Here is a 27573-nt window from a genome sequence, read left to right as displayed (position 1 = left end):
TTCGCCTCTTTCTCGGCAGTACTGTGGCCCGCGTAAACATTTCTAGCCTGGAAATGTATTGCTGCGAGCTTTGCCGAGCAGCGCTGGCTGACAGTGTTGACGATCATGTGGCTGCAATTCAAATGGTTCAAATGGCTCTGAGCACTATGGGACTTAACATCTGAGGTCATCAGTCCCCTAGAACTTAGAACTACTTAAAACGAACTAACCTAAGGACATCACACACATTCATGCCCGAGGCAGGATTCGAACCTACGACCGTAGCGGTCGCTCGGCTCCAGACTGTAGCGTCTAGAACCGCACGACCACTCCGGCCGGGCTGCAATTCGTGTGGCCGGCAATGTTGCGCGGCAAATTTACCAGGCTGTGTTTCTGGCAACATGCACTTCTATGTTCGGTGTGAAAGTTCCTTTGGAGACCAAGAGCGAAGGCAGTTCCTCTAATAGTTTATGGTACAGTTAGCACGATAATTAATTTCGTGATTAAATACTCTCCCTCTCTGCCGTCCGAAAGTGAACCAAAACTGATTATTTATCAAACTGAAAAAAAGGCAAGCATAAGAGAACAACGAGTAAACATAAAAGAAATCGAAGTGATTAAATGGACGATAAAATAAAAAGTTAGGCACAGATTCCCCCCCCAGCGTCTACGGTATCTAAAATTGAACCTCACTCTTACCGAGCGAGATGGCGCAGTGGTAAACACACTGGACTCAGCACTCGGGAGGACGACGGTTAAAATACGTCCGGAAATGCAGATTTAGGTTTTTCGTGATTTCCCTAAATCGCTAGAGGCAAATGCTGGATGGTCCCCTTGTACGGGCACGGCAGATTTTCTTCCCTATGGATTGATACATTCCGAGCTAGTGGACCGTTCCTAATGATCGCGATATCGACGGAACATTAAACCCCAATCTTCTTTCCTTCTTGAATCGCACTCGTCGTCCAAACATCTTATTGTTCGTTGTCCGTTGGGGTTGGGTGCGATGTTAGCAGGTCGGGTGCAATCACCGGTAATAACATCTTGCTCGAGGAGCTTTCTCGAACGTTAATGTTTCTAATGTCAGGATCTTTATTAGCAGTGAAAACCGGTCTAAATCTGTGAACTGATACTGTAACTGTTAAGAAACCCCGTCAATAACAAGCGTTCTGTCTATGCGGACAAACACGGGATATAGGTAGCAGTACGGTGGCTGAAGCAGTTAACGATTGGCACGTTAGCTACTCTTTGGCAACCAAAGGTCGGCAGAAGTCATATTTGTGCTTGGCGACTGATTTGTTATCGCCGCGTTTGAGATCACCGCTGCCTTATAACAATCGCTTCGGCCGTATCTTCTGATATATTGCCAAAACAAATTTCTGATGGTAGCGGTAATGTTTGGCCGATATCGGGCGTTGCATCTTAATGTTTCAAAGACGTTCGCGTTTGCTGCAGATTGCTTTATGAACTCCTAGCATAAAATAAAAGTAAACCACAAATTTACGCGATTTATTTATTTATTTTCTTAGATGCATTACCTGGTTTCATCCGGGCAGAGTTAAGGGTTACTATTACAAAATATAGTAAGATTGTTATCAAACGAAAGGTTTGTTTTTGATTTTTTTAAATTGATGAATCATTTTTTTTGCTTTTTCGTTAAAACATTTGCGTATGTATTATATTTCATTGTATCACGGTATCCAGTTTTCCAATGACTGCCCTTCGATGTTGACTGTGCTCTTGTGTTATAACGGAAGGCCGCAAGTGTCAAACTGCAATTCCTGCGTGCTTGGAATCATAGTTTCCCAAAGAGCGATTATTCTTTTTAAATTATTTCCTTTTGCAGTTGAAGTTGTTAATTTGATTCTTTTTGGATTTGAAAGTGATTTAATTATTATCTCATCTCTAATGTCCTTACGTTGCTCTTCACTTCGATCTTCTCTTATAAGTTTCACTCCGTCCTGAATAACAGTAAGTCGTTTTGTCTTTTCTTCTGCTTCTTTCAGTGCTCCCGTCTTACCTCTTCGTGGTTTTGGATGAGCCTGTGTAGCCACTCTCTCATGTCCTGGTATTTTTGCGACGAAATATCTATTTTTGATCGTTACTAAAATAATGATGTCTCAAATGCGCTGAACTTTGCTGAGGATCGAAATTTGTAAAACATTGCACATATAATTTTCGGTTCTAGAATATGCCGACAAGAAGTTTTAGAAAATTCTGTCTTACCCGCGCATTTACCGTCTTGTCGTCTCATTCACGCATCTCTGGTACTCACCGTCACATTCGACCTATCATAACGTCTGTAATCATTCTCTGCGTCTTCGTATCAAAATGGTTCAAATGGCTCTGAGCACTATGGGAGTTAACATCTGAGGTCATCAGTCCCCTAGAACTTACAACTACTTAAACCTAACTAACCTAAGGACATTATACGCATCCATGCCCGAGGCAGGATTCGATCCTGCGGCCGTAGTAGTCGCGCGATTCCGGACTGAAGCGCCGAGAACCTTTCGGCCACCGCGGCCGGCGTCTTCTTATCATAGCAGTGTATTAGAGAGAGATTCAATTTCGCCACATGTTTTTGGCACCCACCTCCATAGGGAGAAATGATCATCACGATAAAATAAGAGAAATCTGGGCCTGCGTGCCGTTAGAGAGTGGAACGGTAGAGAGACAGCTTGAAGGTGGTTCATTGAACCCTCTGCCAGGCACTTTAGTGTTAATAACAGAGTAATCACGTAGATGTAGATGTAGAACTAAGGGAAAAGACGGAAAACAGAAAAAATGACGAAAATAATGGAGTTAGTTCCGGACGACGAGATTATTACAGGCGAGGAAGGAAATCAGCTGTTTAATGTCAAAGGAACTATCGTAAAGCCGGGCGGAGTGGACGAGCGGTTCTAGGCGCATCAGTCTGGAACTGCTCGACTGCTACGGTCGCAGGTTCGCATCCTGCCTCGGGCATGGATGTGTGTGATGTCCTTAGGTTAGTTAGGTTTAAGTAGTTCTAAGTCTAGGGACTGATTACCTCAGATGTTAAGTCCCATAGTGCTCAGAGCCATTTTTTAACCATCGTAGCTTTCACCTAATGTATCTGGGTGGGGGAACGGGGTTTTGAAATCTAGTACTTTTGATTTCGAGTCCAGTGTCTAACTGGCCACAACACTCGATAATATACCAAAAACTCATTCTTCATCTCCTACTTCCTCCACTCACTGTCCCGTTTACGTAATTGGCTTTTCCGACGGCGAGGCGCTACGCTCCGTTGTTATGCGCCTTGTTTGACTAGTTCCATCTTCTTCATGCTCTTTGTACAGCTGTCTTCCAAGTTGCCATGGGTTTGGCTCTTGCCTCTAAACTGTACCGGTGGGGACTTAGACATCTGGTCTGTGCAAGACGTGGATGCAATTTCTCAGTCTGGAATCTTTAGACTTGCTTGTAATTGGTACTACTTGTAAACTTCCTGTTATATAATCATTACCGTTACGGGAGGCTGCACATGACCATCTGAACATCTACTATGCTCCTTTTTGCTGAATACAGTGTCTGCTCATGTCATCTTTGCAGCTCATACCTCCCATAGAGTATTTCTGGCTTAATTCTTCATGCTTTCCCGGCGATCTGTTGACATCTTGGATATCCGGCTGGATTCCCGAATATCCAAAATATTTCTGGTTTTATGGTTAATTTACATAGTTCGTCTTTGGCTCGAAAAAGCATTTTCCTGTCACACAAAGCTATGATGTGTGGGCCCCATTTATTTGAAAATGTCTATCTGATGAGTAACAGCTATGTCTATAGTTCCATTAGCTGATACTATTGTTCCTTTCCATTTGACTGCTTTGCTGTAGCGGTAATATTCGATGTCTGGTGACGTGCATCTCATTGGTTCGATTTCCACTTCCGGCAACTGTTTATGTTTTGACTTTCTGATTTCTGGAAGGTTCTGGGACGTTATTTCTAAACTATTGCGATCTGTTAGAATAATTCAGGCTCTCTGCTGAGGCAGGCAGTTCAGCTCCGCGTTATTTTTGTCGGCCGTCAACATACGTCCTCGACGTGGTCTTTTTTTATTTATTTTGACAAATATGCTCTCGTAACTGCTACTTAATTCAGAATTCTACGTTACAGTACTTTACCTTTGGTTCGAACAAGCCTCTTTCTGTCATACGATACTCCAGGTTGCGAGCTTCATTTATCCAAGATATACAGGGTGGTCCATTGATAGTGACCGGGCCAAATATCTCACGAAATAAGCATCGAACGAAAAAACTACAAAGAACGAAACTCGTCTAGCTTGAAGGGGGAAACCAGATGGCGCTATGGTTGGCCCGCTAGATGGCGATGCCATAGGTCAAACGGATATCAAATGCGTTTTTTAAAATAGTACCCCCATTTTTATTACCTATTCTTTTAGTACGTAAAGAAATATGAAGGTTTTAGTTGGACTACTTTTTTCGCTTTGTGATAGATAGCGCTGTAATAGTCACAAACGTGTAAGTACGTGGTATCAGGTAACATTCCGTCAATGCGGACTGTATTTGCTTCGTGATATATTACCAGTGTTAAAATGGACCGTTCACCAATTGCGGAAAAGGTCGATATCGTGTTGATGTATGGTTATTGTGATCAAAATGCCCAACGGGCGTGTGCTGTGTATGCTGCTCGCTATCCTGGACGACATCATCCAAGTGTCCGGACCGTTCGCGGATAGTTACGTTATTTAAGGAAACACAAAGTGTTCAGCCATATGTGAAACGTCAACCACGACCTACAACAAATGATGATGCCCAACTAGGTTTTTTAGCTGCTGTAGCGGCTAATGCGCACATCAGTAGCAAATTGCGCGAGAATCGGGAATCTCAGAAACGTCGGTGTTGAGAATGCTACATCAACATCGATTGCACCCGTACCATATTTCTATGCACCAGGAATTGCATGGCGACTACTTTGAACGTCGTGTACAGTTCTGTCACTGGGCACTAGAGAAATTACGGGACGATGACAGAATTTTTGCACGCGTTCTATTTAGCGACGAAGCGTCATTCACCAACAGCGGTAAAGTAAACAGGCATAATATGCACTATTGGACAACGGAAAATCTACGATGGCTGCGACAAGTGGAACATCTGCGACCTTGGCGGGTTAATGTATGGTGCAGCATAATGGGAGGAAGGATAACTGGTCCCCGTTTCATCGATGGCAATCTAAATGGTGCAATGTATGCTGATTTCGTACGTAATGTTCTACCGATGTTACTACAAGATGTTTCACGGCATGACACAATGGCGATGTACTACCAACATGATGGATGTCCGGCACATAGCTCGCTTGCGGTTGAAGCGGTATTGAATAGCGCATTTCATGACAGATGGATTGGTCGTCGAAGCACCATCTCATGGCCCGCACGTTTACCGGATCTGACGTCCTCGGATTTCTTTCTGTGGGAAAAGTTGAAGGATATTTGCTGTTGTCATCGACAACGCCTGACAACATGAGCCAGCACATTGTCAGTGCATGTACGAACATTACGGAAGGCTAACTACTCGCTGTTGAGAGGAATGTCGTTACACGTTTTGCCAAATGCATTGAGGTTGACGGGCACCATTTTGAGGATTTATTGCATAAATGTGGTATTTACAGGTAATCACGCTGTAACAGCATGCGTTCTCAGAAATGATAAGTTCACAAAGGTACATGTATCACATTGGAACAACCGAAATAAAATGTTCAAAAATACCTACGTTCTGTATTGTAATTTAAAAAACCAACCTGTTACCAACTGTTCGTCTAAAATTGTGAGCCATATGTTTGTAACTATTACAGCGCCATCTATCACAAAGCGAACAAAGTGGTCCAACTAAAACATTCATATTTCTTTATGTACTACACGAATATGTAATAAAATGGGGGTTCCTATTTAAAAAAAAAAAAAACGCAGTTGATATCCGTTTGACGTATGGCAGCGCCATCTACCTGGCCAACAATAGCGCCATCTGGTTTCCTCCTTCAAGCTAGACAACTTTCGTTCTTTGTGGTTTTTTCGTTTGACGCTTATTTCCTGAGATATTTGGCCCGGTCACGATCAATGGACCACCCTGCAGTTATCCATTGGGTAGCTTCTGCGTCTATAGCTCCGTTGTGTGTTATTACTAACCCTGTACATCTGAATCTGCTAACCTATGGTAATTTGGTTGCATCGAGTTGTTCATCATAATCATCGGGTGAGCGAGTCTGTAAGTGAGCGAGGTGGTTGCTTCAGAAGGGCACATCCGCTTTTCCTCCCATTCTTTCCCAGTCCCAGCTTGTGCTACCTTTCTAATGACTTTGTCGTCGACAGTATCTGAAGCACTGACCTTTCCCTCCAATATCTGTTATAAGGAAATGGGTTTGGTAAATTTACTCTAAATTTTACGCTCACTTTACGTTGTTAGCACCCTTACGTGTTTCGGTTGCCGGCGTATTGCAAACTGAAGCGGCGGAATTCCGCAAGCAACTTGCGACAACAGGAGCCGGGACCACCTATGGTAGCGCGCCGGCTGTAACTATGTATGGAAACTCGCGAGAGCAGGTCGCAGGACAGCCATGTTCTCCGCGTTTAGGACGGCGCTGTTTCCACAGGGAATGCTGCCAGCGACACAGAGACCGTCGTTCGCCGAAGGGGCAGCGCGAGTGCGCACCTGCTGGTCGCTGCGCTTAGTGCGGCTCAGGGATGGCGCTGGTAGGGTGAGGAAAGTTCGGCGCGAGTGCTCTTTGCGGTACAGAACACCATCAGCCGCGATTTCGCCAACAGCCTGCTCGGCATAATATTCTCAGCTGGAGCATGCTTTGCTGACAGAATCACAGTCCTGGCTCTCCAAATACCTGTGCTGCAGTGAACAGCTGTTAACAATGCGTGCGAGGGGTGAAGTGGGGAGCGCGGAAGCAGCTCTCCTCGTCGCTGGCTACCGCCCGCTGCTGCCCATTGTCTGGGTTATCGGCCGTCTAAAAATATTCACATAGCCTACTACTACACTTAACTACACCCTTGTTTCATTGATCGCCAGCTGTAGCCAGCCAGTTTCTTTTATTTATTATGTACAATGCCAGTGTGAGAGAGGGAAACTCTAGTGAAAAGTTGCATGGGGGCTTAATGAAAAGAATAATAACGAATAAATGCAATAATTTTAGTAGCTGTGTGACCGGTTACGAAGTCTCGTAACCGGTTGGCCCTGACTAGCATTAGCACGCAATCTGACTGCATAAAACAAAAATAAAGAATGACAAGGAATTTCCATTAACACAGTTGATTAATTAAGTCCCTTGCAACTATAATAGCTACGAAACAACAATGCACAAGTGTAACTGTTCTGTGTGTGGTAGTGTGACTCAACGTACATGTATCTGGCGCGGTTCTTCCTCAATACGACAGGATATTTTAAACATCATTTACAATGAACTAATTGAAAAACCAGAAATACTATAATTGCACATAGAAACCAGAATTAAAAGTCTAATAACTGAACACGAGTCAGATGCTTTGTTTACTGTACCTGTGAGCAAGAGGCATTGTCATTAAAGAAAACTGTAATACCTTTTTACCTCATTATATATTGACGAGAATTTTCCATGACACCAGCATCATAAATCAAAAGCTCATCTCCTTTCTCAAATACACTGTGACAATTGGAAGTTCTTCCATCTATACATTAGACCAACCGAACATCATCTACTCTCTTCTCGCCCAACAGAACAACTGCCCTCGACATCCTCTCAACCACTACTGCCATCTACATCCTCTGAACTACTACTGCCCAGTGGGGGCGGCGGAATAATAATCTTTGGCGCAGTCTCTGGCGCTGTGACTCGATGTAGCCACCTTTCAAAGTCCATACAGATATCGCATCGACATTGTTAAGTAAGAGAACAACCAGAAAACACTACCATTGGTCATGTTTTAAATGAGTAAAATATCAAGTGTGCATTTAAGTAATTGCACATACAGTACCTATAATAATAAGCTATTGATGCAGCAGCTACTGATGCCGTTTACGCACGAATGAAAAATTTGGCTGATGATATATCGGAAATTTCAGTGCACCGAAGAACTTTCAGCAGATCCTATCCCTTCCTAACTGATTAATTAATTAGGACGAGGGGAGGAGTGTTTCTACCGTAAAACGTTACTGCGTGGGTCATGCTAACAGCCCAAGGTGTTGCTCGCGAATTGTTGTATGTGGAACGGTTGCATTGAACAACACATAATGGCCAGCCGTAGTGGCCGAGCGCTTCTAGGCGCTTCAATCCGAAACCGCGCGACTGCTACGGTCGCAGGTTCGAATCCTGCCTCGGGCATGGATGCGTGTGATATCCTTAGGTTAATTAGGTTTAAGTAGTTCCTCGTTCCAGGGGACCGATGACTTCAGATGTTAAGTCCCATAGTGCTCAGAGCCATTTGAACCATTTTGAACTTATAACGAGAAGGTCCAGCGCACCTACAAGTTTCATCATTCACGGTTAAGTGTTAGCTTACCGCGTGTCAAGCAAAATTGTCTCGATTTCCCAATTGATTTTCTCACCCATCGGTCGTGGCTTCACAAGAGCGTACAATAATGGAATAATGGAACTGTAAGTGGGAAATCTCAACACTATTTTAATGGCATTGTCGAAATACTGGGATGCCACCTAGTTTTTTAATAGAAAAATTAAGGAGAAAACAGTCTTTAGAGTCAGTCTAATCTTAATACTTGAAGCTAAAAAATGGTTCAAATGGCTCTGAGCACTATGGGACTTAACTTCTAAGGTCATGAGTCCCCTAGAACTTAGAACTACTTAAACCTAACTAACCTAAGGACATCATACACATCCATGCCCGAGGCAGGATTCGAACCTGCGACCGTAGCGGTCACGCGGTTCCAGACTGTAGCGCCTAGAACCGCTCGGCCACCCCGGCCAGCCTTGAAAGTAAGTTTGCGCATTCTAGTCATCACATATCGAGCACCATTTCAAATTCATGAAATTATCTGCACACAAGTGGTTTGACAGTCCGAAGTGGCACAATCGCGAATTCGCATTGTCAGCGATTTCTGATGCACTTTTGACACACTAAATCACTTTCACGCAATAACGTATTCAGACCACTGCACGTACGCCATGCCTCCCCTGAAACTAGGCCAAGACTGTCTAGTGAACGTTTCCAGAGGCTGACTAATATGTTAATTTGAACAATATAAAATATTCCCTTCCAGTGACTACATGTTGTCAGCCTGAAGACTAGTCGTAGACTGAAACGAAATTAGAATTACATTAATACCTTCAGCTACTAACGGGCGTTGATATATATTAACGGGGACAGGTGAAAATGTGCGCCACGACCGGGACTCGAACCCGGGATCTCCTACTTTCATGGCAGACGGTTTATCCCTCTGAGTCACCGAGGGCAAAGAGGATAGTGCGACTGCAGGGAGTACCTCGCGCACTCCTCCCGCGAGACCCACATTCTCACCTTGTATGTTCGCACACTACATTCGTAGCGTAGTCGAAGACTGTCCTGTAAGGTTACTTCGGAATTTTGCGTCTGCCTGCACAGGGGGCGTTTCTCATTGGTCGCTTTAATCGTCCAGTGACTAACAATCTTAAATAAAACCCCACTTAAGAATGCGGGCTTGAGTTTAAGGTTACTGAAATAACGGTTAAGAAGCTATACGTTTGGATAATGTGAGAAGTCTAGTTGGAGTCATATGCTTGGAGTGATTGGAAAGTTTTAATAATGGGCTTGTAATTGCACAATGGTGGTACTCATATGCTACTGTGATGTTGTTGCTGTGGTGTTCAGCCCTGAGACTGGTTTGATGCAGCTCTCCATGCTATTCTATCCTGTGCAAGCTTCTTCATCTCCCAGTACCTACTGCAGCCTACATCCTTCTGAATCTGCTTAGTGTATTCATATCTTGGTCTCCCTCTACGATTTTTACACTCCACGTTGCCCTCCGATAGAAAATTGGTGATCCCTTGATGCCTCAGAACATGTCCTACCAACCGATTCCTTCTTCTGGTCAAGTTGTGCCACAAACTTCTCTTCTCCCCAATCCTATTCAGCACTTCCTCATTAGTTATGTGATCTACCCATCTAATCTTCAGCATTCTTCTGTAGCACCACATTTCGAAAGTTACTATTCTCTTCTTGTCCAAACTATTTATCGTCCATGTTTCACTTCCATACATGGCTACACTCCATACAAATACTTTCAGAAATGACTTCCTGACACTTAAATCTATAATCGATGTTAACAAATTTCTCTTCTTCAGAAACGCTTTGCTTGCCATTGCCAGTCTACATTTTATATCCTCTCTACGTCGACCATCATCAGTTATTTTACTCCCTAAATAGCAAAACTCCTTTACTACTTTAAGTGTCTCATTTCCTAATCTAATTTCAGCATCACCCGACTTAATTCGACTACATTTCATTATTCTCGTTTTTCTTTTGTTGACGTTCATCTTATATCCTCCTTTCAAGACCCTATTCATTCCGTTCAACTGCTCTTCCAAGTCCTTTGCAGTCTCTGACAGAATTACAATGTCATCGGCGAACCTCAAAGTTTTTAATTCTTTTCCATGGATTTTAATACCTACTCCGAATTTTTCTTTTGCTTCCTTTATTGCTTGCTCAATATACAGATTGAATAACATCGGGGAGAGACTACAGCCCTGTCTCACTCCCTTCCCAACCACTGTTACCCTTTCATGTCCCTCGGCTCTTATAACTTCCATGTGGTTTCTGTACAAATTGTAAATAGCCTTTCGCTCCCTGTATTTTACCCCTGCCACCTTCAGAATTTGAAGGAGAGTAATCCAGTCAACATTGTCAAAAGCTTTCTCTAAGTCTACAAATGCTAGAAACGTAGGTTTGCCCTTCCTTAATCTAGCTTCTAAGATAAGTCGTAGGGTCAGTATTGCCTCACGTGTTCCAACATTTCTACGGAATCCAAACTGATCTTCCCCGAGGTCGGCTTCTAATAGTTTTTCCATTCGTCTGTAAAGAATTCGCGTTAGTATTTTGCAGCTGTGACTTACTAAACTGATATTTCGGTAATTTTCACATCTGTCAACACCTGCTTTCTTTGGGATTGGAATTATTATATTCTTCTTGAAGTCTGAGGGTATTTCGCCTGTCTCACACATCTTGCTCACCAGATGGTAGAGTTTTGTCAGGACTGGCTCTCCCAAGACCGTCAGTAGTTCCAGTGGAATGTTGTCTACTCCGGGGGCCTTGTTTCGACTCAGGTCCTTCAGTGCTGTGATGTATCTCCTTCAAAATAGTCCCCTTCTCACCAAACACACCGACTCCAACGGTGTTTCCACTTTTGTGTTTCCTGGCCGCACCAGACATTAGAAGGAAAGTAGCGGCCAGGAAGGAAAAGACAAAGGGGTTGACCTCACCTGCCCACCTGCTGTACAAACACCGGCCAGCCCGCCGTCGACTAAAATCTAGTAAAAGCTTCCTGCACACATCAGGAAACATCGTCGGGACACCGCAGCAAGTGAGGCTGGCAATGTGGCGAGAAGAAAACGAGCACCTTGGGCAATGGTTAGTCCCAAACGAAGAACTCCCTCCCGGCCATATGGAAGGATGGACGACATGGAAATCTCTTAATAGGCTGTGCTCTGGTGTCACACGATCCAAAGAGAATATGCGCAAATGGGGCCTTTCAAATGAACCGGGGCTGTGTGACTGTGGACACACCCAAACCACCACCCACCTCACGCAGTGTGTGCTGTGCCCAAGCACCTGAACCATGAAGGATTTGATGAATGCCACCCCGGAATCGCTGTACTTGGCCAGGTTCTGGTCCAAGATATCATAAAATAAAAAAAAAAACTACTTGACCCTGCTTATATATCTGTATACTTTTACACTCATTTTGTACTTGTTATATACTTGATATGTATGTGTTAATCATTCTGATTTTATGTAAGATGCTTCTGACAGGATTAAATAAATAAAAACCTGAATACAACTAACAGCTCTGCAATCCACTGCTCATTTATACCTTGTGTAGGAGATACTTCCGCCGTCTTTACATGAGCATATCGCTGTCCTGTAACTTTTGTCATCTCAGTGTATGTCTTAAATTTTTTGTTTTACATTTCGTCTTCTCCCCATAGTTCTGCCACGTGTTCAATAAATAACGGGAAAGAAGCAATGCTATGAAATTCGGCAAGTGTCAACCGCAGAAATTCTAATCTTCCCATCCTCGATGGCATCGCAGAGCGATCCGACCTGATACCAGGCACGCCGATCCCTTAGGTATCGAAGTGGACAGAGCAGTATCCAAAAGTAGTTCCCCCACCGCTGGGGGGTACTCACCGAGGCAGGCGTTGCCCAGGAAGAGCTCGAGGTGTGCGTGGTAGAAGGCCTGCGGCAGGCTGGCCCAGCGGCCCGCCTCGCGGTGCACGCGAACCCGCAGCCCGAAGGGGATGGCGAAGAGGATGGCCAGCAGCGACGCCGCCGAGTAACCTGTCGGCACACACACACACACACACGCTGTAGCTTGCTGCGGATCTCTTATTTTCTCGGTCTACATACTACTGGCTATTACAATTGCTATACCAAGAAGAAATGCAGATGAAAAACGGGTATTCATTGGACAAATATATTATACTAGAACTTACATGTGATTACATTTTCACGCAATTTGGGTGCATAGATCCTGAGAAATCAGTACCCGGAACAACCACCTCTGGCCGTAATAACAGCCTTGATACGCCTGGGCATTGAGTCAAACAGAGCTTGGATGGTGTGAACAGGTACAGCTGCCCATGCAGCTTCAACACGATACCACAGTTCATCAAGAGTAGTGACTGTCGTATTGTGACGAGCCAGTTGCTCGGCCACCATTGACCAGACGTTTTCAATTGGTGAGAGATCTGGAGAATGTGCTGGCCAGGGCAGCAGCCGAACATTTTCTGTATCCAGAAAGGCCCACACAGGACCTGCAACATGCGGTCGTGCATTATCCTGCTGAAATGTAGGATTTCGCAGGTATCGAATGAAGGATAGAGCCACGGGTCGCAACAGATCTCAAATGTAACGTGCACTGTTCAAAGTTCCGTCAATGCGAACAACAGGTGACTGAGAGGTGTCCCCAATGGCACCCCATACCATCACGCCGGGTGATACGCCAGTATGGCGATGACAAATTCACGCTTCCAATGTGCGTTCACCGCAATGTCGCCAAACACGGATGTTTTTTTGATGCTGTAAACAGAACCTGGATTCATCCGAAAAAAAAATGATGTTTTGCCATTCGTGCATCCAGGTTCGCCGTTGAGTGCACCATCGCAGGCGCTCCTGTCTGTGATTCAGCGTCAAGGGTAACCGCAGCCACGGTTCGTCGAACTGTTGGAGCAGATGGTTGTTTTCTTGCCATCGTCCCCATGTGTTGACTCAGGGATCGAGACGTGGCTGCACGATCCGTTACGGCCATGCGGATAAGATGCCTGTCATCTCGACTGCTAGTGATACGAGGCCGTTGGGACCCAGCACGGCGTTCCGTATTACCCTCCTGAGCCCACCGATTCTATATTCTGCTAACAGTCATTGGATCTCGACCAACACGAGTAGCAATGTCGAGATACGATAAACCGCAATCACGATACGCTACAATCTGACCTTTATCAAAGTCGGAAACGTGATGGCACAGCATCTTCTTCCTGTCAGTTAAATTTCGCTTCTGTAGCACGTCATCTTCGTGGTGTAGCAATTTAAAAGAGTATTTATATACACACATCAAGAAAAGTTTCGCATCACCTCGGTTCCGACTGTTCCAGAATCTGTACACAAAATTGGAACAGGGATTCAACATAAACATCATTACCGCAATTTGTATTTCTTAACACAACCACATATTGTATATTATACCACCATACAGCGAGACATGCAGAGGTGGTTGTCCAGACTGCTGTACACACCGGACCTCTAATACCCAGTAGCACGACCTCTTGCATTGATGCATTCCTGTATTCGTCGTAGCGTGCTATCCACAAGTTCATCAAGGCACTGTTGGTCCAGATTGCCCCGCTCCTCAACAATGATCCGGCCTAAATCCCTCACAGTGGTTGGTGGGTCACGTCGTCCATAAACAGCTCTTTTCAATCTATCCCAGACATGTTAGATAGGGTTCATGCCTGGAGAACATGCTGGCCACTCTAGTCGAGCGATCTCGTTATCCTGAATGAAGTCATTCACAAGATGTGCATGATGGGGGCGCGAATTGTCGTCCATGAAGAAGAATGCCTCGCCAATATGATGCCGATATGATTGCCCTATCGGTCTGTGGGTGGCTTTCACGTATCGTACAGCAGTTATGGCGCCTTCCATGACCACCAGTGGCATACGCCGGCTCCACATAATGCCACCCCAAAACAGCAGGGAACCTCTGCCTTGCTGCACTCGTTGGACAGTGTGTCTAAGGCGTTCAGCCTGACCGGGTTGCCTCCAAACACGTCTCCGGCGATTGTGTGGTAGGAGGCACATGCGACACTCATCGGTGAAGAGAACCTTACGTCATCTGTACCGCGCTGCATTGTGTAGTGGTTGCCGCGCGGGATTAGCCGAGCGGTCTAGGGCGCTGAAGTCATGGACTGTGCGGGTGGTCCCGGCAGAGGTTCGAGTGCTCCCTCGGGCACGGGTGTGTGTGTTTGTCCTTAGGATAATTTAGGTTAAGTAGTCTGTAAGCTTAGGGACTGATGACCTTAGCAGTTTGGTCCCATTAGATTTCACGCACATTTGACATTTTTGTAGTGGTTGCAAAGATGGACCTCGCCATGGACGTCGGAAGTTACGCTGAGCATCGTCCACAGTTTGAGTCTTAAGACGATCTCTTGTGATTGCACGAAAAGCATTATTCATCATGGTGGCGTCGCTGTCAGGGTTCCTCCAAGCCATAATACGTAGGAAGCGGTCATCCACTGCAGTAGTAGCTCTTGGACGGCCTGAGCGAGGCATGTCATCGACAGTTCCTGTCTGTCTGTCTGTCTGTATCTCCTCCATGTCCTAACAACATCGCTATCGTTCACTCCGAGACACCTGGACTCTTCCCTTGTTGAGAGCCCTTCCTGGCACAAAGTAACAATGCGGACGCGATCGAACCGCGTCTAGGCATGGTTGAACTACAGACAACACGAGCTGTGTACTTCCTTCGTGGTGGAATGACTGGGACTGATCGGCTGTCGGACCCCCACCGTCTAATAGGCGTTCTCATGCATGGTTGTTTACATCTTTGGGCGACTTCAGTGACATCTTTGAACAGTGAAATGGACTGTGTCTGTGATACAATATCCACAGTCTATCTTCAGGAGTTCTGCGAACCGTGCTGATGTAAAACTTTTTTTGATGTGTGTGGATGATACAAGTGAAGAACAAGTTCGCGGTTTCAAATACTGATGGTATAATGCAAATTACTGATAGAGAAGGGAGACTGCTAATAAAATAAGCAGGTTTCAGAGAATATTTGGTACAATTAGTTATAAACTGCGAGGGAAAACCGAGTAATCGAAGCAAATAGACTTCTATAAAGCGATAGCAGTTCTTGTGTTAACATAAGACAGCGAGAACTGTACAAGAAACAGATCAGATAAGAGGAAATCAGAAACTTTCGAGATGCAAATTTTAAGATGTATATGTAGTCATACACTGCTGGACGAAAGAGATATAATGTTGTATAGAAGGAACTGGACGTTTTGTGGGCTCTGAGCACTATGGGACTTAACATCTATGGTCATCAGTCCCCTAGAACTTAGAACTACTTAAACCTAACTAACCTAAGGACAACACAACATCCAGCCATCACGAGGCAGAGAAAATCCCTGACCCCCCCGGGAATCGAACCCGGGAACCCGGGCGCGGGAAGCGAGAACGCTTTGTATATAAATAATTTATACAGGACAATAAACTAAAATGAAAAGAACACACTGAACGAACAGATAGTAACATAAATTCGATGATTGTCCAAATATAGCCAATAGGGAAGGAATGCTGATTGCCCCTCAGCAGATGGGAGGACAATTTCCCTTGAAGGAGGAACAGTTCCGGCAACGTAAAATTTAAAGAGAATAGTGTTCGGTCAAGATTACGATTCACTGCTCTACAGTCAACTTATCTTTCTTTTGGCTCTCTATTTATCTGTCTTGAAAGTCAAAGTTTGTAGTGATACTACTCATCGATGCATGACAGTGAAATAATATGTTACTTCTTCGTTGTTTATTGACAATGAAAGCAAACTCGCACGTAAACGTAATACTGTTTAGGATGACTGAAATTAGTGTTGTCACCTAGTAATGAACACGTGAAAGCTGGCTTGAAGCCAGATGGGTAAGATCTCAGGCGAACAAGCAGACTTGAGAAACAGTGGTACTAGTCTTTCTTAAGAGAAAGGTCGAACATATCTAACCATATGTGACCAGGCCTGCCATATTGAAATACGGCACGTAAGTGTCCAGGTATTGTCCTGATGAGATGTGGTGTTCCTAGGAGGAGGAGCAATACTTTCGGTTCTGAAGTCTTCCCCGACATGACATACAACTGTGCATCAGAAATAGTTCGTCATCCTTCCAGCGGTTTTGTATCTAGTGAGGAATCTATTAACAGTGAAATTTAGTTACAGATTCGTTTATCTTTTCAGCTGTACCTACAGTCGTTTCAGAGACTACTAAGGACTACAACCACCGGTGTGTGTGTGTGTGTGTGTGTGTGTGTGTGTGTGAGAGAGAGAGAGAGAGAGAGAGAGAGAGAGAGAGAGAGAGAGAGAGAGAGAGAGAGAGAGAGAGAGAGAGGGGGGGGGGGGGGGGAGAGAGGGAAAACTTCTGTGAATGTGTTTACAAATTTTTTCCTGCTCTATATAGTGTAAGCTGTTATAAAATTTTCAGACATTAAAAGTGCTTTGCATTTCGGGACAATGCACTTGCCGAATGAGTAACGCAGGCAGCGTGTCTTCCATCTGCCTTCACTACGTGTACATGTTGCCCACCCTCTGTTAGTACGTTCTGATATTCGCTAGTATGTTCCTCCTCACGTTCCAAAGCATCGACTTTAAAGTTCTCCCTTGTGTCGGTGTCAACGACGTTAAAATTGTCACAGGCGCAACTGCGATTTCCGTGGCAGTTTATCACTCCCAGTTTTTATCGCAGTACGTAAACGATTCTAGCCTTTCTCAGTTAATGGCGGAAATAATTTGAAAGCAAAACATTTATACTTACGCTAGCAACTTTCAGACAGGAAGCGTAAGCACCAAACAAGGTAAAAAAATGGAAGAAAGGCTTGGGATACAGTGGCATATAACTTCGCCAAAAGAGATCTCCAAGTGAACAGATTTCTGAGAAAAACTGCGAGTAAGTCGATGAATCTTATTTCATGTTATTGCAGGTAGCTGCGCAGGGCGTTCACTTGTCCTATCGATGGGTTTTGTAAGAATAACTGTTCAGTACCAGGAACAGCGGCAGAATTAAAGCGAACAGAATTAATTACTTTACAAAGTCAATGACCCGTTCACTATCTATCAACAGAAAGGACTGTTTCATGTTATTCCATTGTCGTTTGTAGTTTGCACTTTGGAAATTATCCGAAGTATCTGTTCCGGGGAAGTGGATTTGAAGTTAGTGTCAATACAAATATGTCAAGATGCAACACATAGTAAAAAAAGAAAAATTCTCCGAAGAGTAAGGTAGTGATAGGAACGGAAATATGTAGTTACCTTAACATTTAATATCCACATAACGCTTCTACTACCTGTAGTATGGTGGAGGGTGCTTGCCTTTTTCAGAACATTGTGACGCGTTCTTTGTGTACGATTAATGCTTAGACTGCAAGAAAAATGAAGGCTTATTTTCCTCTGTTTTCGTGACCTCTTACTCATCCACTATTTTTTTCCCCTCTCGTCGTTAAAATAATTACAAAAATTGACTTCTCTGCTAAACTATCTAACGAATTCTCTTTAGAGTGATTTACTGACTTGCGTCCCAAAAGTCTGTAATTCAAAATTCATTTAAGATAGTTCGATTAGTTATTCTTTTCATAATTGAAGCCATAATGTTCGCAGGCTACCGTGACCACTTCCAGTGTATAAAAAGACATCAATTACGAACTACTGCCAAGCGTAGTTAAAGGCGAATTTTAACTGAATACTTGCCATCTGAAGAGCTGTAGTTCTCTGTAATTCACAGACAGTGGATCTGAGGATGACCTACAAAAGGGTTTCGAATAACATAAAAAAGTGACATAGGTAGTGTTTGTCTCTTTAATTATGTTTTGCGTGTGATGTTTCTAAATGTTCTCGTAGTTTTCAATTTTCTCGTTATTAACTCACACTAATACCTCGTTTTTCCTGTTTACGTGAGCAAATCACTGATGATCGTTCACATATCCTAGAAAGTCATTTAAGAGGCATGTATCTATTTCGATGTTAATAGCTGTCTTGATCTGCGCGAAACTGCCATGTGGCACAGCAGGCATAGCCAGGATATTCTAGAAAATTAGTTCTTTTTTTAGTGGTCGTCTCTTCCTTAGAATTCAGTTTATAAGTGTTGGACTGCAGCTTGCTCGTATCGACGGTAAGTGCCACGTGAAGTAATCAGAGTGCCTACTCACAAGTTGGGAGTGATTCAGTTGGCTCAAATGGCTCTGAGCACTACGGGACTTAACTTCTGAGGTCACCAGTCCCCTAGAACTTAGAACTACTTAAACCTAACTAACCTAAGGACATCACACACATCCATGCCCGAGGCAGGATTCGAACCTGCGACCGTAGAGGTCGCGCGGTTCCAGACTGTAGCGCCTAGAACAGATCGGTCACTTCGGCCGACGTGATTTAGTTGTGGCGATGCCACCTTCATCACAAGCCCCTTTTTTCTGCGAAGTTAACACTCTAGATGTATCAGAATGTTAGGCACAGAAGAACTAGAAAATCTGTAGATTCGAAACATTTCTTCTGGCACTATTCCTTTTCCTGGGCGAAAACAAATGCGTCGATGGCGTTTTTAGATTTTTTTCTTTTTTTTTTTTTGCGTCCTACGAGAAGAGTGGCCCATGAGAGCACTCAGTTCGGCCTGTGGGCCTGTTATAGGTCCTCTGACCACCAAAGGACAACAAGAGGACGAGTAGGTTTTAGTAGCGTAGCTGGAGTGGTGGTGGTGGTGGTGGTTAGTGTTTAACGTCCCGTCGACAACGAGGTCATTAGAGACGGAGCGCAAGCTCGGGTTAGAGAAGGATTGGTAAGGAAATCGACCGTGCCCTTTCAAAGGAACCATCCCGGCATTTGCCTGAAACGATTTAGGGAAATCACGGAAAACCTAAATCAGGTTGGCCGGAGACGGGATTGAACCGTCGTCCTCCCGAATGCGAGTCCAGTGTGCTAATCACTGCGCCACCTCGCTCGGTGTGTAGCTGGAGTGAGACCTTTGCGCGGACGAGATTTATCCAAAGATTAATTTTTGTACCTCCTTCGTGGCTGATTAGTCGGCGTGTGTGACTGCTATGTGGAGGAGCCGGCTTCAATTCCCGTTTCTGCCAGGGAGAAGTTAGTTCGGGAGTCACTTAGCCTCGTGATGCCAGCTGAGAAGCTGGAACGCCAACAACGACAGGGAGGAGAGGTGTGTTGCGTTAATCCCATGCCCCTCCTTACTGAATCCGAATGACGCCATGAGGCAGAACATTTGTTTTCTCCTTGGCCAAGAAATAGCGCCAGAATAAATGTTTCAAATCTACAAACTTTTCCACTGTGTGGTTTCTGTGCCTGACCACAAAGTGTTTTAGTTTATTGTTATATAGTAAGGCCGTTGACGATTTTGTGCCGAGACAATGCGCTTCCTCGTCGTGTTGGTGTCACCACGAAACAGGACTTGTGTGGTGCAGATGTCGTTCGTCGTTCAACAAGCAAGTGAAGTGATGCCTGACAGTCATAGGAGTGGAGTTCATACAGTCTGTCTGATGCCTTTTAGATAGACTATAGCTGCTTCTTTTCTCTGTCATCTCAAAAAGAGCGAAGGTCCAGTCCTTAATAAGCTAGGGATCTTCCAAGCTTATCATATTCTGAACCTTCTGAGAGGAACCTCTAAAAAAGTGGATTCGGAGTTATGTGAGCGATTAAAACGTGGAAATTATGTCGGCCACTGAGTCCTATTAAGACCGGTCTTAAGGCCGACCTGTTTATAGTCTGATGAGTTATTACTGAGAAGTAAAATTTATTTCAGAGTAAAGCAGCCGTATTTACTGAATGAAGTACTCACCGGTGTGCACAATAAAAACATTACACCACGTTTGCTTCACTCATTTATTAATTGCCGGCGACCTGATTACTGCTGTTGGTTACAAACACCAAGCACGCAGCTTTGTGCAAACAAGCTTGTGGACACAAAGCAGCGTTCGCGTGATTAGATCGCTATTGAGGACAATTCCGTGAACCGCCACAAGGCAGCGCTGCCAGCTACAGGTGGCGAACTATATATAATATGACGTCAAGCGCCCTTTGCCTCGGAGAAGGGCCCTTCTACTTCTTTTTTTTGTTTTTTTTGTTTGGCTTTCTGTGTAATTACTCGCCGGAGTTCTTTATCCTTTGATGGGCCGAGTCGAAGGCTATTTTTGTATGTTTCCAATACAACTTTTTGCGTATCTTCACGGTGCTTAGCACTTTTGCACGACATTAATTCAGTTTATATGAAGATCGTATCTGTTATACCACTGGCGATCTTGCAGTTCTCGAAGAATAAAATTACAATTAAATCAAGACCATTAGCTGCTTACAGGCGTTGATAAATATCAACGGGGACAGATGAAAATGAGTGCCCCTACCGGGACTCAGACTTGAGATCTCCTGTTTACATGGCAGACGCTCTATCCGACTGAGCCACCGAGGACACAGAGGATATTGCGACTGCAGGGACTTAACTCTGGCACGCTACCCATGAGACCCACACTTCCAACTTACTATCCACACACTGCATTTGTAGTGCCCCTGCCCGCTGTACTCATTACACGTGGCAGTCAATCCACCGATTCCCGTAAGAGTGTGAGCAGTATGAGCCCATCTGTATCACTGGCCGGTAAGCCATATCTATATCAGGATGGTCTCTGTTCTTTTATAATATTTGATCCCCAATGCAAGATCACTATAGTATCTATTCTTCCGGACATGTCCGAAAGAACATATACCATCTTCATATACATAAACATTACCGGCGAATGATTTTCTTCAGTGCAGATGTACTCAAATTGCTCAAACTCTTACGGGAATCGGTAGATTGACTGCCGCGAGTAAGTAATGAGTATATGAGTATAGTGGGCAGGGGCACTACAAATGTAGTGTGTGGACAGTAAGAGGAAAATGTGGGTCTCACGAGCAGCGTGCCAGAGATAAGTCCCACTATCCTGAGTGTCCTCTAGAGCTCAGTCGGGCAGTGTCTGGCATGTAAGCAGGAGATCCCCGGTTCGAGTCCCGGTCTCCGGCCGCTGTGACCGAGCGGTTCTAGGCGCTTCATTCTGGAACCGCGCGACCGCTACGTTCGCAGGTTCGAATCCTGCATCGAGCATGGATGTGTGTGTTACCCTTCGACTAGTTAGGTTTAAATACTTCTAAGTTCTAGGGAACTGATGACCTCAGATGTTAAGTCCCATGGTGCTCAGAGCCATTTGAACCACATGAGTTCGAGTCCCGGTCGGGACACGCATTTCAACTGTCCCCGTTGATTTTTTATCAACGCATGTAAGCATCTAATGGTCTGGATTTCTTTGCAATTTAATTCAGTTTGGTCGGTAAGAACGGAGCATTGGTACAACTTGATAACAATGGGAGAGGAGAGTGGATCTGTTATTTTCAATGATTTGCCGCTGTACACGGAACCAAACACGAAGTGGATCGTTGTGGTTCTCACACCAACATACGTTTTTTTATCGGATTTCATGTTTGTATTTGGCAGTATTCTATGAATGGTGAACAATTTTATTTAGTCTTCGCAAATGCAAGACAATTAAAGAGTTAATACGAAGATGAATACGGCAGAATAATTGAATAAAATGAGTTTGTACTCTGTGTGGAGATTAAAAGACGATAATGTGAAAGAGAGAGACAGTAAATCCAGGGTGGTAGTTGGAGGGAAACGAGATAGATGTCGCAAAGGAACAACGAAACAGTCTCAGCGTGTCCCTGATGACTTCGACACTGGCGATGAACTGAGAGTCGATTCAGTATAATCCAACAGGGTAGTTATTTAAGGAAAGTAAAAATGATAATTTTTGGACGGAAACTGCTCAAAGTTTTGGTGATATTACAGGTATTGTATCAGACTAGGATGCAATTTCACTGCAGTTGCTTCAAGAACTGCGTAAGATTGTACATTATCTCAAAGTGAAGCCTACGGAATCTTCTCCAGTGTGGTGCAAGCTCCTCCTCGGAATTTGTTCCATTGAACAACTTAACGCTGTCAAGTGTTTATGCTGCTAGATATTATGCATTCAAGAATTAGATATTTATTTTGAAATGGAAAATTTCAACTACTTATGTAGAACCTTTAGATGAAAGTAGTGTAAAAGAACTAGGTAATATACGCTAATGAAATTTTATAAGCAACGGTTGTGACGAGTTGTCTACGTGGGCGTGAATGATGGGTTCCAAAAGAAACGGACAACGAAAATGAGATTTTTGAGATTAGTGTGTGACACTACAACACAATACCTCACTATATGACACGACATTACTTTTAAATTATTGAATTCTATTCCTTTTCACGAATGTGTTTTTTCTTATATTCTTATTATGTACGGTAAATGTCAGTATTGTGTAAATTTTATTAAAGCAAGCATGAGAATTGAATTTGTCGTAAAAAATTAAAAAGAATTTTTGTAACTATTATATAGTAGACATACTGGCAATGTTAGGGACATAGCTTTGCAGGTGAAAGGTACTCTTTTGGAGTACGCTCGAAGAGTAGCTAGACAGTAGCCAGCAGAGAGAGACATGATCCATTTGTGAGTCAGGCAGGACGCAAGTCTGTACCTTTTTTGCCAACGATAACGTCTGCAGCAGTTTTATCCTGTTTGCGAGAGCCGATGCAGGTTCCAAGGGCCACATTACATTGATAATTTATAGTGAGGCTTCAAGAAAAGTAAAGAGTACTGCTGAGCCACTGCATCCATTAGGAAAATCTGTATTCAGCGATGAGGTGCGATTATTACAAATTTTGATGCCTAGCGTTTACTTGGCGCCTGCAACGTCTCATGCTGTAAGATCTAACTTTTTCAGACTTTTAATTGTGTAAAATGCATGTTAGTGCTCCGAGTTATTGGAACTATATGACATTTGAGTGAACTTTAATCGTAAATTTATGGTCAATATTAACCTAAGTCTTTGTCATCTAGTATAGGGTCCATGCCCTATTAATCAACCCACACAAACCTGTTCAAAGAACTTGATATGCTAACAGCAAAAATTAACTAGACATATTCCATAATCAAAATTATTGTTAATGAAGTAACGCCTTTTTAAGACCAGCTCCTATCTAATGTTCTCATCTCCGACGAAACATTTTTCTAATGTTCCTTCCATCTGTTCTTTGCTTTTGAGTTTGTTTTTCTCAGCCCTTAAGTTTATCGAGTCCCTATTCTCACTTTATCAATATTCTGTTACTTACGTCCCTGATTTAATATGTTTGAACGAGCGGCCGTACAGTAGAAGAAGAAACACATCACATATCTGCTACTTGAGCCTACCTGTAGCCAGATTGGATTGTGTGGCGGGCGGCCTGTCCGGCACGCCTGTTTAGATACTGCGCATCATGTGGCATAGTTAACGGCACAACATTTTAACGAAATATTCATAGAATTTTTTCTGTGAGAGCTGTTCATAAATTTGCTTCCGATTAGTTGTTAAAAATAAATAAATGCTTGTATCTGCAAAGCACTTGCTTGAGTGGTTAATAGCCAAGCGGAGGTTGATTCACGAACAGCCCTCATGCATTGGGGAAAAATATTCGCATATAAATTCCATTATAGTAAAATGAAAGCTAGGATGCTTTTAGCTCATGAATTTGGCATTTATCTTTGCACATTATAGAAGAGACTGCATCCGACTGCAAAACAGCCAGTTGCAGTTATTGGTGATAGTCTCTACATTCTTATCAATGCTATCTATCTAAATGTCGTAGATAGATAAACACAGCAACAAATATAAAATAATTCGTCAAATATATGTGGGTGGTTTATAACACCAAATTTCAAAATATTACTTGTACTCTTCATCTGGTCTCCTTAGGTGAAGAATATATATCTGAAAATGTTTTCATGTTTTTTTTTTTTCAAAATATAAAAGTCATTCCGCTACATTATGGCGCGCTGAGAATGTAACGGTGGAAGGACCCGTCACTTTTAGGTTCTCCGTCAAAGTTCATAGCTGTATGTCATCCGGTAGTGCTTCATTCGTAAATGCCTCTGAGAGACTTCTGTTCTTCGGAGAGGCTGCATGGAGAGTTTAGGTTAGCTTAGCTGCGAGTTTTGTAACAATGTCAGACACCTATTCTGTCACTTACGCGTGGATTTTCTCCCTAACAGCAGAAAAATGAGTGCAAGCAGACTGTGACGCTACTCGCTGTATAAATTTTTAATTCAGTGCTCTTCCAGATAGCTAAGTTTCCGCAAGAAGGAGATTGTTTTTCCACGTTTTTGGAGTTCAATGTGCTGGATTTAACTAAGAAGTGAAACGGCCACTTAGAGAATGAGTGCAGATGATAAAGGCTTGACATGCATCAGTACCTTAACTTTGTCACGTTGCTCAGCAGCATCTCCAGAAAAATGTTTGAAGAATAGTATTCTGAAGAATACTCGCTGAGGAGAAATAACGGAGCAGCAATGGGACTCACTGTTCTTCTAGCCATCAGTGTAAATTAAATTCGAATGTAATGTTGATCCCTAAATCCTGGACTGGCAATATCAAGACTGAAGTAACATTTTTCAGATCTGAATTTCTACATTATGAGGATGATGGACCAGATACGTCTGTCTGCTTGTCACCTCTCAGCATTAAGCTTATAATGTACCTAGGGTACAAGATTTTGTTTCAGTGGGTATCGGTCTCTTCATTTTTTAACGCTGTACGGTATCGATATGTAAGTATATCATTTTCGTCCGAAAAATTCACAAAAATCGTTAGAAATTTACTTTTGCTAATGTTTAACTGGGTTTGACCACTGTATGCTGTATATTCATAGCGGACTGTGCTATTGCAGCCTGTGATAGCCTGCAGTGTATATGGAAACCATACGGACTGTGAAGATGAGACTGAAATACAGTGTGTGGCATTGAGGTATACCGACCTTTAAGGAAGAAGATCATCGACCTTCAAGAAAGAAGATCACCGGTCTTCAAGAAAGAAGACACCAAAGATATGTGTAAAACTTTTCTGTTTTGTAATGTAAGGACATCAACCCTTCCGTGTTTCACGTGGAAGTGCTGATGGGGGGTTGTGTAACATTACAGGACATATTGGGACATATTGAAGTATTCGATACTGTAGACTTTTAGGGGATGTCGATACAGATATGCAAAATGTAAAGGGAATCTTTGGTGATGTTTAAATATTGTACTGTGTCAATATTAGGACATTTTGCACAGAAAGAACAAAAATAGAATTAATGTAAATACATATTAGTGTTGGTAACCTATTTTCATTCAATTTTGTGGTTGTGTTTCATTTTGTAAAAGAGGGACTCACTGTTTGCTGTAGCTCTGATTAATTGTATAAATTATCAGTTTTGAGCTAAATTATTTCGTATAATATGGACAAGATACTTTTAAAAACTCACCAGCTAAAGAGAAAGTCTCTAAATGAACGTTTAATGCACACTTCTGGAGCTTTCTATGGAGAAATTCTATGTTATGATCGCAAAAATACGAAAACTTGTGAAAACTGTTTCATAACCTAATTTCGAAAGACGATTTGTATCAAGAAATATTGCTAAAAAGATTTATTTACGTTTTGAAACACGATTTAAATCATTTTACATATAAATAGTTGTTCTACATCACTCAAGAAATATCCAGAATCAAATTTCAAGATATTTCTGGCGGTACAAATCTGGTGAAGGTTATCCAGAAGCTGGTAGAAAAATGTTATAAAATCTATTTGCAAATTATGCTTGTAAGAATTTATATGTACTGATCCTTTTACTTCCTTTAATCTGTACTAAAATTCTGTAATGTCTAATTTAGTTTTAAGTCGTGAATTGCTATCGTATTGTAAACAAAACATTGTCAAGGACTCTCATTGTTTGGAAAGATATTAATACACCTAGGAGTTGTCAGTTGCCAGTTCGGATATGCAGTGCGGTTAGCTCGGAGAGTCAGTTGTTGAGTCTGTGAAGTCTGTCAGTTCTGTTTGTAAATAAACGTCTGTAATGAAGAATTACTTGTTGTCGTCAATATGAACTCAAGACCTTTTGCACGAAGCAGACACCTCCTAATGCAACGTTTTAATTTGGTGTTGAGGAGCTGAAATGTTATAATTTGGTGCAGAAAGTCCTGGGACGTTATAATTTGGTTGAGGAAGCTGGGATGTTATAGTTTGTAATTTACTCTTTTCTAATTACAATATAGGCTATAAATATTTGAAAATAATTATATCATTTACATCAAAATTAATTTCCCAATGTCAATTTATTACTACATGAACACAGAAATTTAGCAAACTTATTTTGTGCCAGCTGAAACGTATCTTTGTAGTTCACTTTCTTTGTATGTAAAATACATCTTTGTTCAATTTTGTATTAAACGTTTTCTCAGGAGGTTTTTTTGTGAGATTGTTGTTCATTTGGTAGCACTGCAAACAGTTCAGTATGACAAGCCAGGTGGAAAGTTTTGTTTCTTTTATTATGTGTACGAGAAAATATGAATAAGTGAAAGATTACTGAATCTGGCTGTTGAAAATTATTCATAAATCATCATCAGTTCTATAAGCTGTATGAAAATAATAAGAAACCACACCATTGATGAAATGACTAGGACCAACCATCGTCGAAAGCATCGATCCAAAAATTTAAGTACAAAATAAGTTTCGCTTTGGGCTCTTGAAAAATTATAAATACTTTGAAACAAACTGTGTATTTTCGATTAAACTGCAATTACAGCTAAATTCTATATAAATCACTGTGAACAATAAGAGTAGATGTGTTGTAAACTGTACGAATAATAGCGAAGTTCAGCACTAGTCTGTAGAATAGCCCTCTGTTTTGGATGCTTAACGTCAGCTAATTTCCAACAAATTTGGAAGATAGAAGTATGTGTTAGTGGTCGATTGATTTCATGTTTATTTCTCTGCTTCAATCTAATATTTTAAAAGAAGTGTAACATCGCCTTAGAAAAATGAGTGAATTACTGTGCTGGTAAATCCCTTACGTTATTTGATTTTCAAACAGCTGAGCAAAACTGTACTCAGACATTTTGCTCTTTACCTATTCTGATCTACACTAAACTGACACACAACGCAATCTGACTTTCAATAATTCCTACAAAAGAATGGCCCTGACTAACATTAACCTATACCTTTCCCAAATCACTTACCTCACAAAAATCTTCGT

At 42.7% G+C, this 27573-nt stretch overlaps 1 protein-coding gene across 1 annotated transcript in view; it reads right to left on the bottom strand.

Moving 5' to 3' along the window:
- Positions 1 to 27008, bottom strand: part of LOC126348544 (probable G-protein coupled receptor B0563.6) — a 69905-nt gene extending 42897 nt beyond the window's left edge. The window contains exons 1-2 of the mRNA XM_050002366.1: positions 26981 to 27008; positions 12329 to 12478 (exon numbers count right to left, since the gene is read on the bottom strand). Coding sequence (XP_049858323.1) covers positions 12329 to 12478; positions 26981 to 27008 — 178 coding nt within the window. The remainder of the gene's footprint in view (positions 1 to 12328; positions 12479 to 26980) is intronic.
- Between the last annotated feature and the right edge of the window lie 565 nt (positions 27009 to 27573).

The sequence above is a fragment of the Schistocerca gregaria genome, chromosome 1, assembly GCF_023897955.1.
Source record: "Schistocerca gregaria isolate iqSchGreg1 chromosome 1, iqSchGreg1.2, whole genome shotgun sequence".
In the NCBI taxonomy this organism is placed as follows: Eukaryota; Metazoa; Arthropoda; class Insecta; order Orthoptera; family Acrididae; genus Schistocerca; species Schistocerca gregaria.
The sequence above is the reverse complement of the archived record's forward strand: the minus strand, read 5'-3'. Positions and strand labels throughout refer to the sequence as shown.